General features: G+C 39.3%; 1 protein-coding gene across 1 annotated transcript in view; it reads left to right on the plus strand.

The window, feature by feature from the left end:
- LOC149228300 (uncharacterized) overlaps positions 1-14,490 on the plus strand; it is a 130,252-nt gene that overhangs the window by 79,011 nt on the left and 36,751 nt on the right. The window contains exons 4-5 of the mRNA XM_089378144.1: positions 9,461-9,550; positions 9,789-9,974. Coding sequence (XP_089234270.1) covers positions 9,461-9,550; positions 9,789-9,974 — 276 coding nt within the window. The remainder of the gene's footprint in view (positions 1-9,460; positions 9,551-9,788; positions 9,975-14,490) is intronic.

Here is a 14,490-nt window from a genome sequence, read left to right on the forward strand (position 1 = left end):
AGGTTGAAAATGATAAACCTCTCATTCTGGTACTTTATGTGGACGACCTCTTTCTGACAGGTGCAAACCCTCTCATTCACAAATGTAAGAGGGAGTTGGCTTCTGAATTTGAGATGGAGGACCTAGGACTGATGCACTATTTCCTATGGTTGAAGGTCTGGCAAAAGCCAGGTAAAATTTTCCTCTCTCAAGGAAAATATGTTGTGAAGATATTGGAAAGATTTGGGATGGTGGACTGCAAGCCTGTGACTACTCCGATGGAACTTAACTTTAAGAAGTTATGTGGTAGTGCTGCTAGACCTGAATTGGGAAATGCTTTTGAGTATCGTCAACTCATAGGAGCACTGATGTTCTTGGTGAACTCCCGTCTGGACATATGTTTTGTAGTTAACACATTGAGCTAATACATGGTTGAGCCTCATCATATACATTGGATTGCCGCCAAGAATCTTCTGAGATATCTTCGGGGCACGATCACTCATGGACTGAGATACACTGCCGGAAATGTGAGGCTGCATGGTTATTCCGATGCTGATTGGGCTGGCTTTGTGGTGGATTGCAAGAGCACTTCTGGATGCTGCTTTTCTTTGGGTTCTGCTTTGATATCCTAGATGAGTAGGAAGCAGAAATCGGTTGCCTTGAGCACCACCGAGGCCGAATACATAGCTGCTAGTATTGCCTACTGTGAAGTTCTCTGGTTGAGGAAGTTCTTCAGTGAGCTGTTTGGACATGTGCTGGATACCACTGTGATTTTCTACGACAACCAGAGTGGGATCCAATTATCATAGAATTCCATGTTTCATGATCGCTGCAAGCATATAGATATTAGGTACCACTTTATCCGGGATATGGTACAACGAGGAGCAATAAGGCTCCATCACATTAGGACTGATGAGCAGGTCGCTGATATTCTGACAAAGCCCCTAGGGAAGGTCAAATTCTTGGCCTTCTAAAAACGACTTGGAGTCGTGTAGAGACCCTCTTATGAGGGTCCTGTACGAGATGGACATTGAGCTTTGGGAGCTCCGGGGGGCTTGGGGTACTTGGAGCGATGAGCAACTATAGGGCGAGTGGTTCATGTTGATTTGTGGTAGCATCGGATGTGCTCTAGCCATGAAAATTGGTGTAGAGGCTAAAGCGCATGAGATCTCCAAAACCCAGAAATCGTTTGGAGAAATTCTACCCGGATGAGGAGATATTAAAATAATTAATATTTTTAATGGGGTCCTAAGTATAAACTTAGGAAAATTAAAATATTAATGTGTATTAATATAATTTTGGGTTAGAAGGTTCCAAGAGACGAGGATCAAGCCAGATCTAATCTTAGCCGTTGGCTAGGGACTTAATCTCAGCCATTGAAGACCCAATAGGAAAAGTATAAGAGGAGGCTTGAGGGTTAGTTGAAGACACACCAAATTGATCAGTCAATTCAATTTTCTGGAGTGAGGTTTGTTGAGAGAATCGAACCACTGATCTGTTGCAGCAAGGGGTAGTTCGGCACGAGGCCGAGAATACATAGAAGAGAGGCAAAGATAGTGCTAGAGAGATAGCGCAGAGCCTGGGAAGGCTGACGCAGAGGCAACTGGGACTTATGCAGAGGTTGAGGAGGCCGTGGGTGACGCAGAGGGTCAGAGGGCTGACGCAGAGAGCCAAGAGGTTGACATAGAGGCATCAATAGCTGCGCAGAGGTTAGCAAGGCTGACGTAGGGCCAAGAGGCAGAGCTAGGTGATTTTTCGTGGGGTAGACTGAGTGCTGGTGAGTTGAGATGGTGACACAGTCCCTATCAGAGTGATGCAGAGCAGTGGAGAAGCTTGGAGCAACTTTTCCTGTCCATCTAAGGAGCTGTCGTAGTTGCTGTGGGATCGTTCATCCGGTGATTGATCAGCCAGAATATCTGTCTCCGAGGAGAGGTATTACTGCCGAGTTCTCTGTTGGGTGAGCCATTTCTGGCACCGCAGTTGTATTCAAAAATTGCATAATAATAAAACCCTCATCTCTGCTGCACTGGTTTTCCCGCATTGGGTTTTTCCGGGGACGATTGTCCAAAAATAACGGTGTCCCTCGTGTGATTGTCTCAGTTATTTCAGTTGCTGATCTGTATATGTGTTGAGGCTGCATTTGTGTTTATTTCGATATTTATATTTATAAATAAATTGTTTATGGAAAGAACAAGTAGGAGATAATAAACCAGATAATACAATAGGGATTTCTAATGTGTCAGATTTAGAAATTTCAACATTTCAATAGTTCAGCCTTCCCCTAGTGGTTTGTTGTGTACAGGGTGAGTGATTCATCCTTACTCTGTGATACCTCTTGGCGACATGTGAGCAGGACGAGTGGTTCATCCTTCTCCTGACGAGACATCCTACCCATGCAGTCTGGAACTCATGGGAAGTACCTCTCATCTAGCCAATGAGTAGGGAAATGAGGATAAGGACCAGAGTACTACCGATGGACGCATCGTGTACTACCGTACTCCCTATGCTAGGATGTCCGATATTGATCTGGGATCAATGGGAATTGACTTCGGGTCAATAAGAATGGTATGAGTCACTCTCTTTTGATTGGGACTGACTTTAGGTTAGTAGAGAATGGTATAATACATTTTTGATCACTTTTTCTTCTTCATAGTTGAGCATAGCAGAGCAATGCATGGATGCAGAGATGGTACAGATTGGCAGATGGAATAGCTGGTGGAGTTCTCCTTAGTTGAGAGGGAGTGTTAAAATTGGCAACTAAGGCCAAACTCCATATGGGTCATCTAAATTATGACAGCTGATGTTTTTATTAGAGTCCTCTCTTGGAGAGGTATAGGATTTATCTAAAGATCATTCCATTCTGACATGTACAAATGAAGATATGAATTTATTTATATTATGGACAAATTGTCAAGGTCGGCCAGTGAACAAAACAGGCACACAAGCCCCCAATTCATCCTCAACGTTGCATATAAAAAGGAGACCTCAAGTCATTTTCACCATCATCTCATCACACATATCTCTCTCTCCTCTTGTGATTGGGCACACTATCCGAGGCAGTCTTCTCTCTCTCCACACATGTGAACTAGGGTTTCTGTTTGCTACATTGACCAATGTTGACTGAGCTGCTGGGAGGTTGTTTGACTGTGTTGACTTGATGCGTTGACTTGTTTTGACTTCGGTTTGGGTGAGGAATCTCTGTCTAAGCAGGCTGCAATTCTGGGCATGAAAATTGAGGAGTTTTGACCAACATTGACCGAAGAATTCGACTGTTTTGAGGTCTGTTTCATCTTGCTGTTTGGAGGCCGAAGTTGACTAAAGTTGACCAAATCTTTGAGGGTCAAATATGCCCTGTTGACCAGCATTGACTTTTCTGGTTAGGGCTCTTTTGTTGGTGTTATAAATTATCAGAATTTGTAAATTGTACTCTCTCTGCTGAACTATTGAAGACTAAAAGAAGATTTGAACAAGGGTTTCCCCATAATGTTGAAGCTTCTAAGCCTAACAGTTAGAAACCCTCCATGCACTTTACTGATTTATTCCTACCTACTTGTTCTGTTAATTAACAAGTTATTTACCATGTAAATCTTGAAAATAAATACAAATGCATGCTCAACATATTACAGATCATCAACTGAAGGAAACAGAAACAAGAACACAAATGACACCATTATTTTTGGACTAATGTCCCCGGAAAAACCCAATGCGGGAAAATCGGTGCAGCTATCTGAGGGTTTTATTATTAAGTAGCTCTTTTCTGAGTACACTGGGTGCCAAACTGGCTAACCCGACAGAGATAAAAATCTGGCAGCAATATCTCTCTTCGGAAACAGGTATTCGAAAAGCCTGCTCCACGAAATCCCTCTCCAGCACAATCTGAAGCTCAACGTCAGCCCTGCTGGCCTCTGTGTCAGCTTGAAATCCTCTGCGTCAGCCTACTGAGGCTTTGCGCAACCTCTCTGGCTCTCCGCGTCACTCCTGCAGCCTCTGCATAGATGACGCAGGCCCCTTTTGGCTCTGCGCAGTCTTTGCTGCCTCTGCGTGGCTTCCTCTGGCTCTGCGTTTGCCTCTCTGCTTCTGCGCTGGTCTCTCGGCACTCTCCCTGCCTCTCTTCCTTGTACTCACTGCGCCTTGCCACAATTGATCACTGATTCTATCTCTCTTAGCAAACCCCGCTCTAGAGAATAGAATGACTAATCACTCTGGCGTATTCTCCAAGTGACCTTCAAGCCTCCTCTTATGCTTTTCTCGTTGACAAATCAACGACCGAGATTAAGTCCCTAATCGACTGCTAAGATTAGATCTGGCTTGGTCCATGTCTTTTCTACCATTCTAACGCAGTTTTATATTAATTCACATTAATATTTTAATTTCCCTAGGTTTAAACTTAGGAACTCCATTAAAAATATTAATTATTTTAATATCTCCCAAACTGTTTAGAATCTGCCCAAACCCTTTCTGGGTATTGGAGATCTCATGTGCCCTAATCTCTCCACTAATTTTCGTGGCTAGAGCACATCTGATGCTACCCCAAATCAACACACATTGGGGTTTGTCCCTGGCTGGTGCCACATCTTGTGTCTTCTTGTCTTCTACTGTTTATGTTTATGTCCTATCTACATTTTATTTACATGTTTATGTGATTGCTAAACTAAAATTGATATTGGGCTCATAAAGAAATTGAAGTAAAATTGCTCTAAAGCATAGAACATACCATTGTTGCCTAAAATTAACAGAGGCTTTGCGAGAGAAGTATTGCCTGGGGAGACATCTGGCTGACACTTTGTGTTGATGTTTGAGTCCCCGAAGTTGGAAAGGTGGTGTTGATTATTGAGCTCTGTTTTGGTTACACACTTGGATTTTTGGGTTGGTGGTTAGCAAGTAAGCCTAATGGTACCTAGAGGGGCTAAAAGCTTGAGTTCACCTTAGTCCCACCTGGATAGATTGCCCTGGTTAGGAATCTAGTCCATGGCATCGAGGTGCCCAAATTGTTGAGTGACTGGTTGGATAGATTTCCCTGGTCAGGAGTCTAGTCCATGGCATTGCGGTGCCTAAATTGTTGAGTGACTGGTTGGATAGATTGCCCTGGTCAAGAATCTAGTCCATGGCATTGCGGTGCCTAAATTGTTGAGAGACTGGTTGGATAGATTGCTCTGGTCAGGAATCTAGTCCATGGCATTGCAATGCCTAAAGTTCTTCATGGTTCATAGTGTTGTGAAAAGCGCGATTAAATCTCGCTTTTGTGAAAAAATCGCGCTTTTTTCCCTGCGCCGATTTAATTGCGCTTTTTACACGAAAAAATCGGCTATTTTTTTTGCCGATTTTTTCGAAAAAAGCACGCTTTTTTCGAAAAAGCGCGATTTTTTTCCGAAAAAAGCGCGGGGTTGCCGAGACAGCACGATTTTATAATTTTTTTTTTTGGTTTTTCATTTGGTCATTTGGGTTTTTTCATGCAATTTGTTTTGAAAGTAACAAATAATGTTTGAGTGGGGCAGCTTAATGATCAAGCCTAGGCCCTAGTATGGATATGCTATTCATGGTAATGTTAAATTCTTAAAGTAAAAGTGACATTCTCCTTAATCTTCATTTTCATCATTTTACTTAAATTTTTAACATTACCATGAAATGATTCAGGATGTTTGAGAGTGGTTCCAGCCTCATTGGATTTCATATGGAGAAAGTAGAATTTTAGATTTCATTTAAAATCCAGCAGACTTATCAGTTTTTCAGGATTTCAGGATTGGGAGATTGTAATGTTTCCAGGTGACACCACCTGCTCGGGCTACCCCTGCCACCAGTAGAGGACGTGGTCTACCTCCTATAGCTCCTACTTCTAGTTCTTCAGCTTCTAGAGCACATCAGACTCCACTGCCATCTCCACCAGCACAGGCACCATCACAGGCACCAGCATCTTACCTCTAGAGGGAAAGGGAAAGCTGTGGCATTTTCTCGCAAGAGGGGCAGAGGAAATCAATAGGATTAGACCTCATTTTATTGTATATGACATTATGACATGATGAGATACATTATCATATTTTTTGTTGATATTTTGAGGCTGAGTTGGGACTCAGGAGTCAGGACTTACTATTCAGGACATGATTCAATGTTATGTGTGATTTTAGCGCTAGAAATGATATTAAACATCTTATATATTAGTTTTTTTATCATATTTATGTGTCAATGTATTTATTTTATGTTGTAGATGGTTTAGATATTAAAAAAATTGAAAAAAAATGAAAAAAAATGAATATTTTTGTACCAAACGATTTTTTCCCGCTTTTTTTCCCGATTTTTCCGATTTTTTCCAATTCATTCCCCGCGCCGATTTAATCCCGCTCGCGCTTTTCAAAACATTGGTTCATATAGTTTGAGATCTTCCATTGTATATGTATATTATGAATACCTTCTTAGTTAAGAGGGAGTGTTGGAAAAAGTAACTATGTTCGGTCTTCAATAATGTACTTGTCAAAAGAATAAAGAAAAGAATTATTATTATTATTATTGTGACTTATTAAAGCATGGGTTTCATGCTTGGGTCACCATGTTTTAGGTCAAAGTCCCCATTAAGGACTTCTAGGATTTATTCTGAGTCTATAGAATTATTGTACATTTAAAGAGACCCTTCTTGGGCTTTTGAATCATGTAAATCGGTTTAGTATTGAGTCAAATATGAATTATGGAACCTCCACACCATGTTGGCCTAAGGACCCATTCGACCCCACAAGAAGCCTATAAAAGGAAGGAATTCGAATTCATTTGGAGGATCACTTCTCATTCTCTCTCTTCTGGGCAGAAGTGCGAAAATTTGTTTGTCGGGCAGAAGTGCGAAGTAGGAGGCTGGGAAAGTCTGCTGTTGGGAAGCCGAAGTGAATGCGAGTTTGGGGGAGTCTAAGGAGTTAAGGAAAATCGAAATTTTGGTGGTGGTCTCTCTCTATTTCGTGCTCTGGATTGGGAGAACGAAGTCTCTCAAGTTGGACTACTGCCAAAAGCCGTGAGTTGTTGCAAGTTGCTGCATAGTCGAAGTTGCTGGAAAGAGATCAATCTTCTAGAGGTTGACTTGGTGTGGAGGGAAGGTCTGGTCAAGGTCTAGGGTGAAGAGTCTCAAAGAATACTATTGAAAGGAAGAATTACTTTGACTGGGTTTTCCCCTCGAGGGGGGTTTTGCCCTGGCATGTGCCTACATCTTGTGTTCATTGTTTTATGTGCTGTTGCTTTGTGTAATTGCTTGATGAACTAAAGAAAGAAGATATAAAGAATCGTAATAATAAGTAACATCACAAGTAATTATCAAGATCGAGAAAATCTTTACTGCCTTTCTGATTTTCCAACATGGCATCCCCATCTCTCCACTTTGGGAGAGGACTAGAAGTTGACTTGTTGATTCTTGTATTTCATTTCTCTTACATGCATGCTCTAATTTGCTAATTAACACAACCGTACAATCTCATTTACTTTTTAAACTACTAAAATCACTACTATTTTGCTTGCACTATTTGCCTCAATTGCTACAAGCTACAATTTTTGTTTCATAGTAATATATTTTCATGCAAGCAATCTCTTTAACTTGATGTATTTAGCTCAAACATTGTCTAAAGTCCACTTATGCTTCATTACTTTGCAATAAATTCACATCTTAAGCTTTGATGCATCTTGTAATTGGGCAAACTTTACAAAACAAACATTTACTTTATGTCAAACAAATCTCTCAAGTCAAAGTTTCTTTCTTTCTTTTGTAAAGCTAATTGAGTACAATCTTGAGTTTACTTTTCACAAGCATTGCCATTTACTTTACATGCAAGTCAATTTCTCATTTTGCTTTGGGTATATCACAAATTTATCATAAGTCTAAGCAAATACTTTCACTTCACAAGTTTACATGTTTTAAAGTTATGCAATCTTGTGTTTAAAGCATCTCTATCTTTTACATAACACTTGCAAATTTACTTGCATATCATAGTAGGCATCTTAACTTAGTTGCACATTTAAAATCAACCTCCAAGCATAAGCTTGGTTGATAAAAATCATATGGAAAAAAGACTTTTTTGGAAAGTTCTTCCATTTGGTACAAAGTAAGGTAAAAGCGTTGTGACCTTGCAGTTATGAAGGTGTCTTGTCCCCTTGTAGGAACAAATGCACACATTGGCTCGTAAGACTTAGGGGACGAGTATCGTTAATGACACCGCCGTGTCTTCGCCCCCTTTTTCTTACAGTCACCCCAATTTTTACCTCTTGGTAAGAGCTCAAGAAGAGGACTTCTCACCTAGATTAGGCATTTTAGATTAAAAATAACCAAGATAATTGCATCCAAATCTAGTGTAGTTGCATTTCATATTAACACATCTCATGGTTTTACTTGCAATTGGTCATTTTACTTGTCATTGTTGAATTGAATACTTTGTTTTGGCAAGCATTATTTCATCTATATTTTGCAAGTAGAATACTAATTGTTTTCCTTTTGCAAGATATCCTTGTATGCTTTGATTTAGCAATTGATCATATATATTTGAAAGCATCCTTATATCTTGTATTGATTATTTTATTGTGCTAACATTTTCTTGTTTCACTTTCAGGGTTACTTGTGCTTTTATTTGAAAGCATTTCATTTATGTTAAGCAAATATCTTTCATTTTTTGAGCAATACTTTAAAAGACATTGGTCTTTCATATGCTTATGCTTATCTCATGTGTTGATGGTTGTTAATGGTTATTTCATTTCATATTGCTCACATCATATTTTCTTGCAATCTTAAGAAAGTAATCCACTTCATTTTAACATTCTCCTAGAAGTCTCACATACTTAACTTAGTTTTCCTTTAGGGACCACCCCCCATAGCTAGCCTAGGAGATAGCTTAAACGGAGAGAGTTGGGAATAGGTGACAGCCCCTTCTCTTAGTTCTTTGCCACCAACCACACCTTGTGGGGTTAAAGACTTTTTTCACTAACTGTAGATAGGTGTAGGCGGTAGGGTCAACATGCACCAAGGCCAACGCCACATACAAACTAAATAGACACACAACCATGCGGTGAGACATAGGTGCACCTCAACAAGGGCTAGATTGGCCCAGACATTGGTGATAACTCCTACATAATCAGGGTCCTCTAAAAACCACGAGTTTTCAAGTAATCCCATCCAAGGGCCTCAGTCCTATTCAGGACAAAAGAACCAGAGATGAATCCCAAGGGACCAGCCGTGGTCTAACCAAACACAAGGCCTAGAACACCTAATACAGGGCCTTTGGGCTTACAATTTTGTGTAATGTATTCTAAAAATTAATGTGTGCCCCTGCTGGCATGAGGGGTAACAGAGTGCAAATAAAGTAGCTGTGGACCTGTTTTGTGTATCAGTTGTGTTCAGTAAAAATTAGAATAAATCTTTTTCATTGTTAAGTGATTGTGTTTGCATTTATTTTATTTTATTTTGAAAGGCGATTTAATGCCATCTATTTCCATAATGAGTTGTATCTTTGCATTCTTTTTGTAGGTAGTAGATGCCAAAAATCTCCGCCTGCAGCTCAGTGAACAGCGGGAGGGCAGTGAAATTCCTGAAGCATATTTGCAGATTGCATTTGCGGTAGATAGGGCTGGAATTTCACATCTCATGCTGCTAGAAGCTAGAATTCTCCTTATAATGCTAAAGTTGCTCCTATTTTAACGACTTTAACCTTTTATAAGAGTAAAGAACAAGAGCATTTTTGGTTATGCATAGTTTAAGTTCCATATGCACCCTGATGATAAGCTTTCTTTGGATTTCCTTCTTTTATGTTATCAACTATTGCAGGTTCTAACATTGGACGGTTGATTCTTAATAGGATGTTGTTCTCCTCAATAAGGTTGATTTGATTGTTGAGGAACATGAAGGCATTGCGCAGTCAGTGGTCCTAGAGGATTTAAAAGGGGAGATTCAGAATATCAATTCATTAGCACGCATTATATGTACAGTCCGGTGCCAAGTAGACTTACATGATATCCTTGACTGCAAGGCCTATGATGCGAAGGTGAACTCAAAGTGTGTGTGTGTGTGTATTTACTATTGCTTTGAGATACCGAGTCTATGACTGTCTTTTGTACCATTATTATCTGGTAAAAACTGGACATCTTAAGTAAGAATTTTGTGTTTGTGAATTTCTTTTTTATCCGAAAGATTTAAATTCAACTAAACTTTAATTGTTAAAATGAGTACTCTAAGATGTCAAGAAAACATGATGACAATTAATAGGAGCCTGGGGCCTTTCTTTTTGATTTTGTTTGATAATGAAGATAGAAAAAACTCCTAATAGTCAGTTCCCTAACTAAATGAGCAGTATCATATCCATTTATTCATCTTCTTAAGAAGGCCATCTTGAATCATGATTTTTTTTTTATATATTATGAAATTTTCTAGGTTCAATCCACATTGTGCTCTTTATACAGGAAAGGATTGGAAAACTAATTTAGGAGAATAGTTTTGGTTAAGCGCATTGGGGGGTTTTTATTTAACTTTTGAGCTGCGAGGTACCCTATCCTTGATGAATGCTCATCTTGAAGGTTGAAACATATACGTACATGCCTTAACTGATTTGTCTTATGGGTATTATCTGATTTGTCTTATTCTTTCTGAATCATCTGTTTTTCATTATAGATACTTGCAAATATGATTTTTTTGAAGTAATGATATTCTATTATTTGTTACCAGCATTAGTTTTAGTAGACAATATACTGCCTATAACAGCCTAGTAAGATCGGAAGTTGCTTTATTTGGGACTGATACCTTCATTATGACTCATCGTAGAGAAGAAAATCATTTTGAGTGTAAGATCCCAGAACTTACTCTAAGTAGAATGTTTGTTTCATTGACTGTTGGGGGATTGAACACTTTTTGCGGGAAGGAATTGGGTGATTTCTTCTCGAAGATTGGACTAGCTTGCTTCATTTGAGGTTAGGACTTTATATGTTTAGAGTATATGTTCTAATGGTCATATTATGTAATTAGGAAGCTTTACTTTGGGTGTACTTTATATTTTAGTAAATTCATGATGTAATAAAGTACTATTATTAAGTTATCAACACAAAATATTATTTAAGTGTTAATCAATAATTAGATGCTGGGAATGTGAAATGAACAACCACTCTTGTTAATGCTATCTAACTTGGAAATATGAATCAATCTGTTCGAATTGCTCCCTCTTCCAGTTTGTTGTTAGGTGAATCTGCAATTTTGTATACAAATTCTGATATGGTATCAAAGCCATGATGGAGCCAAGGAGAAGGCAATTCTAGAGACATGGTGAAGGACATTTATTAGCTGAAGGATCCTGGAAGTGCATAACACAGAATGAGGCTAGGAATATCAGCACATGTTGGAGCAGATTTCTGACAATGAAGAAATTGCGTGGTGGAGACACATAGTTTGCATGCACAGGGAAGTTTGCACTTGTGTCATTTATTATATTACAGGAGTGATTTTGAGGTGCAGCACATTTATTTTGAGGACAATGCACAAAATTCAAAGAGATAACACATAATTTGAGGACAACGCAGACTTTGAAGATACAATAGATGAGGATGGTGCACACAATTAGAAGAGGTAATGCACAAAATTTAAAGACTCAAGCTGACATGGGAAGGCAAAAATCTCAAGATAGACATCACATAGATAGGGCACAATTTTCGATGCTTATATGAGCGGAAATTGCACAAATTTGGGCTGAATAGTAGCAACACTCTGAGGTGTACATTTGTGGGTACAAAAGTTCGAGAAAGGTTGTAAGTTTAATATATATAATTGTGGATACAAAAATTCGAGACAGGTTGTAAGTTTCATATATATATATATTACCTGTCCTGAATTTTTGTACCCACAATTGTACACCTCAGAGTGTTGCTACTATATATATATATAGAATTTTTGATAAAAAATTTATGCAAAAAAATCTATTTTCTGGAGATTGTCATACAGACAAAATTTCTGACACAGAAACAATAAGATGTTAAGTGGTACTGGGTTGGTGCTGGTGCTGGGTGGTACAATTATGTGTGCGGACAACTGAGTTTGGTGGTAAACTCTATTTTTCTCAGGTTATTTGAATTGTGTAATTGGTGCTTGACATTTATTTGTGCAGAGAAAATGGTGAGTGTTGCCACAAAATCTAGCAAGTCCAGTGAAAGGACTCACTGGGCAAAGGTCAGACCCTGTGGCAACAATGAGGAAGGGTTGCCACTGTCACCTCAGCAACCTTCCTCCTGCTGTTTAGTGGGATTTCAATCACAAGGGAGGGTTCCTTATGCCACTTACATTGTAATCTAATACTATGGCTCAAGGTGAATTCTTATGGAGGTCTAAGGATAGGTGGATGGCTTGGTGAGGCCATAGATGACCAACATTCAAAGCTAGGGTTCAAGCTCTCAAAGGCTAGATCATCTCCGAGGCTGCTATAAGTTAGCGTTTGAATGATGTTCAATATTAGGGCATGTAATGGCATATAAAAACCTTAGAAAAACCCTTAAATTGATGTTCAACAAGAATGGAACCAAGGATTTCCAATAAAGACCATGGCTAATGCAATCAAAACAGTTTTAGGGCTTTTAGATCTGTGTAAAGTTTAAACAGCAACAAATAGAGATGGCATCAGCCTTTCTAGGGCATGCAAGATAACTTATCATGCTACATTTTGCTTTTAGACGATTATCCTACAATTTAGAGCCACTCCCATGCAATAAACCAACACTTTACACATAACTCTACTCCTAAAACCCTAGTGGCTTCCCTAGCCATCTAAGAGAGAGAGGATTTAAGGAAATTTAATTTAATTTTAAGATTGATCAACACACTTATAGACTAGTGCCTTAACCTACAAGGGAAAATGGAGTCTTAATGGAGTTAAATGCCAAGGAAGGATCTTGATGGAGTAAGGGGGGATGCACTAGGGCATCCACTTGTAAAACCCTAGCTACTATTCTTGTGAGGGGAGAAATTAATTATAAGGTCTGCACACTAGGAGTTTACTTATAGGCTATGAAGAAGACAATTCCAAAGTTTCTCCAATGATAAGCATTTAGACATCAAGCAATAGAAACCCTACTTAAAACATTTAAAGTATGCAAATTATCAATAATCAGCAATAAACTTACATATTTTCCACAATAGCTCTTCTTTCAATCCCATAGTAGTGTCTCCAAGCCAAAAATTGCATCCAAGACAAATCACATTGAAAAAAGATCCAATTATGCCCATGTATCGAATAAGGAAGCAAGTCACACTCTTTTTAGAGAGGTTGAATTCATGTGTGATGATGAAAATAGATGTGAGGGGGCTCTATTTATATGAGCCTTCTCTCACTCACAAATAAAATGACTAAAAACCCTAAAGACAAGTTCACTTTTGACTGTTCTACAAGAAAAGAGGTTACAAGGCAACCTCATAGCTCAAAAACAAGACAAATATGCCATAAAAGCCCACATGTGTGGGAATAAATGCTCCAATAGTGTGATATCACCCTCCAAATGAGCTCAATAAGTCCTCAAAATGTGAGGTAAGGGCTAAAGAGTGCTCCATATCCCAAGAAGTGCTTCAAAAATCATGTGCAAGCCATCAAAAGTCTCCATGCCAATATGTCATGCCCCAAAAGTGCCCTATGTCACCCTCATAAGAAGAAAGGTAGTGATGTGGCACCAAATATCTTAAGTGTTCCAAGGTGGTGTACATGCCCTCTCTTGTCATCTCAAGGATGACCATCATCATTTGGGCTTTGGACCAAGTAATGCCCATCAAACAATGTCAAGGCTAGCCTAGGGACATCCTACGCCCATTTGTAATATCATCAATATCTCTAACACTAAGCGTCATGGGCTCAACTTTGCAACATCTGGGGGTCCCTCTAGGTGTTAAGCATCAAGTGAAGTCCTCAAATAACCCAACGCTCTGCTCTAGGTAAGCAACACTGCATCATCAAAGTCAATCTCTTTCTCTGCACTGGATAGTACAACTTCTACTACTTTGCTGAGTAGGTGGGGCAATCACCTCTAGAGACTAGAAGCCTCTGCTACTATGATATGGACCATCTGACAAAACCCCCTCAAGATCAAGTGTAATTCAATTAATCATTAGTTAAATAAAACCATGGATGTATCATAGTGGACCACACTTAAAGTTATGGATGCGTTCAATACTTCACACAAAGATCACCATCAAATATCTAACTAGACCAAGTCTCATATAGGTGTTCCCTCTCATATGTTTGGGGTGGCTAGATGGATAACCCTATTAGGTGTTTCCAACTCCCAAGGGGAAGTGACAAGTCCCAGGTCAACTGATTAGTCCATAAATGTATGTGTAGATGGTGATAATGGAGTGGGTAAGAATTTAGGACCAGGTGTCGTAGCCGAGTTACCAACTAATGGTGGTCCAACATCTAGGGTGTATGAGTGTAAGGAGGGAGTAATCGTGGAGGCATGAGTTACTCCTTTCCTCAACCTACTTTTTCCACCCCTCTGGTGTGCTTTGTACTTATTTATTGTAGTGACCCATCATTAATA

The sequence above is a fragment of the Pinus tabuliformis genome, chromosome J (assembly GCF_031772625.1).
Source record: "Pinus tabuliformis cultivar Carrire ecotype Pingquan chromosome J, CPIR1, whole genome shotgun sequence".
NCBI lineage: Eukaryota > Viridiplantae > Streptophyta > Pinopsida > Pinales > Pinaceae > Pinus > Pinus tabuliformis.